A 4,941-nucleotide genomic window follows, 5' to 3' on the forward strand; every position below is an offset into this window, starting at 1 on the left:
TTATCATGAAACTATTCTTTGAGTGCCCACCAACACAGTGTCCTGGCTAAATTAATTTCTAAAACTACATGCATATGTATAGTTTACTTTTATTCTTAACAATATTGTCCTCTTGTCCAACTATTGGCAACGAATTAAACTAAGTATTTTCCACTCAAAGGTCAAGAGTGGAAATGATGCCTAAATTTATATGAGAGAACTATTTTAGAATTTATAACAGGAGAATAGAATCAGGGGATCAAAATGATACATATATAGTAAAATCCCCCTTTTGGAATGGTACACAAGTTTCACACAAATTTCCACAAAACAAAGAAAATTTAAGTGTTCCTACAAGTCATAAACTTCTTTTTTTTTTGACCGGGTTCAAAACAGCAGGAGAGGCTCCTACTACGAGTCATAAACTTCTGACAAAAAACAAGTCACAGCTCAAAGAACGGGCACACAATTAAGAATCAAACATTATGCTAATAGTCCGATGACTTCAATTTAGCAAAACTCAATATTTGTTTCTTTCCAAATCTGTTGCTCCTCTCCTTTCTTGATGATGTTCAGCAACGATGAGCCATCAGTTACTCAGCTGTGCGAAGCAGTAGTGTCGGTGAGCCGAGGCGAAGGCGACTATTTAGGGGTTAGGACAAGGAGTTGGGAGTTCCACCAGGGATGTGTGTTAGAGGAAACACCTTATTATTTACAAAGGCGACAACGGTCATATCGTCCGGGAACTACCGGGGAAGAAGAGAGGCAACGACCGCGGCAGGCAAAAGGAAAGGAGAGGTGGAGTTAGAGTTTTTTTTGCATTGTGGAGAGACAACGATCCGTGACATGAATGAAGATCTATGTCTAGTAAACAGACAGTCACATATATAAATGTACTGCCTCTATTTATATAAATATAAAAGTCCTAGTTTTGGCCTATCAAAACGTCTTATATTTTGAAACAAAGCAGTAGTAGCGTATTGGCATGTGCAGTGTTGAGCAGAATTAAGGAGTATATGCATAGGAGGAATTGGGAAAAAATGGTTCTAATTAAACATGTGGCGCCACATCATATCTTTTCCATATCTAGCCAAATGGCTCCAAAGATCTAGTCACATCGACAGAGAATGTAGTAGGTCTGCATGCACGGCTATATAGCTTTTTTGCCAACATGCTCTGCACATTCCTTAACAGGAGCACCTCCAGCTAGCTAGCTAGCTCCGTCCATTGCAATTTCACCCTGCCCTACATCAACACCAAAAGGAAGTTTACCACATTTTCCAATGCAGGGAAAGAGAGAGAGAGACAGGTGTGTGCTAATTACAATGTTAATTACTAGACATGTAGTACAACAAACAGAGACAGGGGCAATTATTAGAGCCTAGTACAAGAAGATCCCAAGCTCATTCTCTCAAGCAAGCTTACATACTTCAGTACTTACTTCCTCTACTAGCCTAGCCTAGAAGACAGCAAGAAGCCCGGCAAGCAGCCAATTAACCGAGAATTAACGGCGAATCGGCGACCATGCGGGCGGTGCCGGGCTGCGCGGTTCAGCAGCAGGCGCTGGCGGCCGAGGCGGCCGCCGTGGTGCGGAACGCGGTGTCCCTCGCCCGCCGCCGCGGCCACGCGCAGGTCACCCCGCTCCACGTCGCCACCGCCATGCTCTCTTCTTCCCCGGCTCCGGCGGCGCCGGGGCCGGGGCTCCTCCGTGCCGCCTGCCTGCGTTCCTCCTCCCACTCCCACCCGCTCCAGTGCAAGGCCCTCGAGCTCTGCTTCAACGTCGCCCTCAACCGTCTCCCCACCTCCTTCCATGGCCACGGCGGATCCCCCACGGCGGCGCTGTCCAACGCGCTCGTCGCCGCCTTCAAGCGCGCCCAGGCCCACCACCGCCGCGGCAGCGGCGAGTCTTCTTCTCCGGCGCCGGTGCTCGCGGGCCATGGCGGGGGAACCAAGGTGGAGCTCGAGCAGCTGGTGGTGTCCATCCTGGACGACCCCAGCGTGAGCCGCGTGATGCGCGAGGCCGGCTTCTCCTCCGCCCTCGTCAAGGCCAACGTCGCCGCCCTCGAGCGCGAGTCCCCCAAGCCCTCTCCGCCGTCTGATCATCCTCATCCTTCTCATTACACGGCCACGAGCACGAAGAAGCTCAACAATGGCGTCGGCGGCGGCGGCATTGAGGACGCGATGAAGGTGCTGGAGTGCATGGCGAGCGGACAGCACCGGTGCATCGTGGCCGTCTCCGGCTCCGGCGGCGGCCATGGCGACGACGGCGGCAGTGCGAGGGCAGAGCGGGCCGTGAAGGCGGTGATGGACATGGTGAGCAAGGCGGAGCTTCCTCAGGGGCAAAACTACAAGCAGCTTGCGTGCGTCCAGTTCGTGCCGCTCTCGGTATCCTCGTTCCGGGCCGCGGCGAGGGGGGAGGTGGATGCGAGAACCGGGGAGCTCCGTGGGCTCGCCCGCGAGGCCCAGCGGGCCGGGAAGGGCCTCGTGGTCGTGGTCCAGGACCTCGCCTTCGCCGCCGACTTCTGGGCCGAGGCCGGGAAGAGACCACGGGCCGAGGACTACTATTGCCCCCTGGAGCACGCTGTAATGGAGGTGAGCGGCTTGGTTCGCCATGGAGGAGGAAGGTTCTGGATGCTGGGGTTTGCGAGCGAGGCGGTGTTCTCGAGGTGCAGGGCAGGGCGGCCGTCGCTGGCTGACGTCTGGGGGATCCACCCCGTCGTCTTCCCCGGCGACGGCGGCTGTTGCTCCTCAGGGGGGAGATCAGCTGGGTGGCCGCCCTTGGTTGTCATCAATGGCGCCGGCGAGATGTCGCCGACGTGGCCGGAGGAGCCGATGAGCATTATTCCGCCGTGGCTCCGCCGCTACCATGACCCGAACCTCGCCGCGCCGCCGAGCTCCTGCGGCACAGATCTCCAGCAGGTACACGCGTATCATCCGACAGAGATGATTAATTAATTTGCTATTCCACCATATTTTAATTAAGAGAGTAGAGACTAATCGTTAATCGAGTAATTCATTATTCAAGAGCTTAAGTTCTCAACATTTCTTCTTTCTCTTCTGTGGATGCAGTTGCAGGATCTGTGGAAGCCTTCTATGTGCAGCAATGGATCCTCTGCGGCGGCGCGCCACACGTCGGAGCTCACGCTGAGCTTCTCCTCTCCTCCATCTCCGTCTCCGGTGCCGGCGGCTTCTGATCACAACTACTACTACTCCAAGCAGCAGCCACGGCAATTACTCGATCCTCACCAGCAGCTGCAATTGCGAGCAACGGCAACAACACCTAGCCCGCCGGAATCCACATCGGCGCAGTCGAGCTCATCCGGCAGTGGCGTCTGCCCGCTGCGGCCGAGGTTCACCGAGCTCACAGCGGAGAGCCTCAAGACCCTGTGCGGCGCGCTCGAGGGGCCCCTCGCGCCGCCACGAAGCCGAGACCTGGCGCCAGCCATCGCGAGCGTCGTGCTCCGGCGCCGGTCCGGCGTGACGACTCAGCGGAGGAGGACGGCGGCGGCGGCGACATGGCTGGTGTTCCGAGGGGACGACGGCGACGGCAAGAAGGCCATGGCCATGGAGCTCGCGAGGCTCGTGTTCGGCTCCTACGCCGACTTCGCCTGCCTCACCATCTCGGCTGATCACTCCGTCGTCGGCTTCCCCAGCTCCGGCGAGTTTGTCCCGGCCACAAAGACAACGTTCAAGAGGCGGCGGAGTCGATCACCGGACGACAACGTCCGCCATGGTTGCGCGCAGAGTATAAAGCTCTACGAGGCCTTGCGTGAGAACCCGCGCCGGGTCATCATGGTCGACGGCGCCGAGCAGCTCGACATTGACAACGGCTGCGTCAAGGAAGCGATCGCAAATGGAAGGATGAGATGTAGTAGTAGCGTCGGCAATGTCAATGGCAATGGTGGCGACTCGGTTGGTCTGGAGGACGCCATCGTGGTGCTGAGCTTCGACGATTCGAGGCCTCGGGTGAAGTCGCAGAGGGTACTCATCGACGACGAGGAGGAAGGCGGCAGCGGTGTCGGGATGGAAGATGGGCTGGCGAAGAAGTCGCCGCCGAGATTTAGCTTGGATTTGAACGCGTGTGTCGCCGGAGACGAGGAAGAAGAGACCGGTAATTTGGTTGAGGATGATGACGTGGAGATCGGTGATGTCGTGGATGGTGTCTTCTACTTCCAATTGCCCCGGGATTTATCACATTAATTAGCTTGGTTAGTTAGTTGCATGCTTCATCGATTAACCTAGCTAGAAGTGCTGGTTGTTTTCACTTTTCTTATTCGACTTTTAATTTCCTAGCTAGTTTCATAGCCCTGATCTTGTGTAATCTAAGAAACAAGTATCTATATATGTTAGTGTTTGGTCTTCTTTGTCATGGATAATGCATGGCGTGTGGGTTTATAGGTCAGGAAGAGGCAGACTTTCTTTTGACAGGTATGCAGTCATTCTGTTAACTTGTAGGCACGATTAGATCGTCGGTCGAGACGATACAAGAAGTCCGGGAAGGTGTCATGCCACAACATATGATCCGTGGCTACCTTAATGCTCAAGAGCAGATGATTTTCTTCGTTCTACCGTGTGTCATCTCTTAGTCACATATTTTTCCAATAAATTTAATAATAACAGAAGGTTAGAGGTATTCAAAGTTAGAGATATATAACACTGAGACCCTGTTTGGAACAAAGGATATTCATCGGAATTTCACAGGAAATTTTCCTATGATGCCCTTTGGATTGCAGGATTGGCATTGAAAATTCCTATAGAAGTGTTCCCTTTTCTTCATGTTTTGATTTTGTTATCGTCCTAGATGATCTGAAGAACACGAGAAGAGGGAAACCCCGGAGATATATTCTGTGCTAAACGGTGCCCAAAACCGCATTCTTCAAATTAATTTGCTGCCATAGACTGAGCGAAAAAAGAGAGCAGTAAAGCTTCATCGAGTTACAAAAACCAGCAAATTATAACTCA

General features: G+C 53.3%; 1 protein-coding gene across 1 annotated transcript; it reads left to right on the forward strand.

Annotated features, from left to right (window-relative positions):
- Window positions 1-1,157: 1,157 nt before the first annotated feature.
- Window positions 1,158-4,348, forward strand: LOC100837720 (protein SMAX1-LIKE 3). The gene is made up of 2 exons (XM_003576249.4): window positions 1,158-2,898; window positions 3,049-4,348. Exons 1-2 carry the CDS (start codon window positions 1,504-1,506, stop codon window positions 4,177-4,179), a joined length of 2,526 nt encoding a protein of 841 aa, XP_003576297.1. The 5' UTR covers window positions 1,158-1,503; the 3' UTR covers window positions 4,180-4,348.
- Window positions 4,349-4,941: the final 593 nt, after the last annotated feature.

Source organism: Brachypodium distachyon, chromosome 4, assembly GCF_000005505.3.
Source record: "Brachypodium distachyon strain Bd21 chromosome 4, Brachypodium_distachyon_v3.0, whole genome shotgun sequence".
Classification (NCBI taxonomy): Eukaryota; Viridiplantae; Streptophyta; class Magnoliopsida; order Poales; family Poaceae; genus Brachypodium; species Brachypodium distachyon.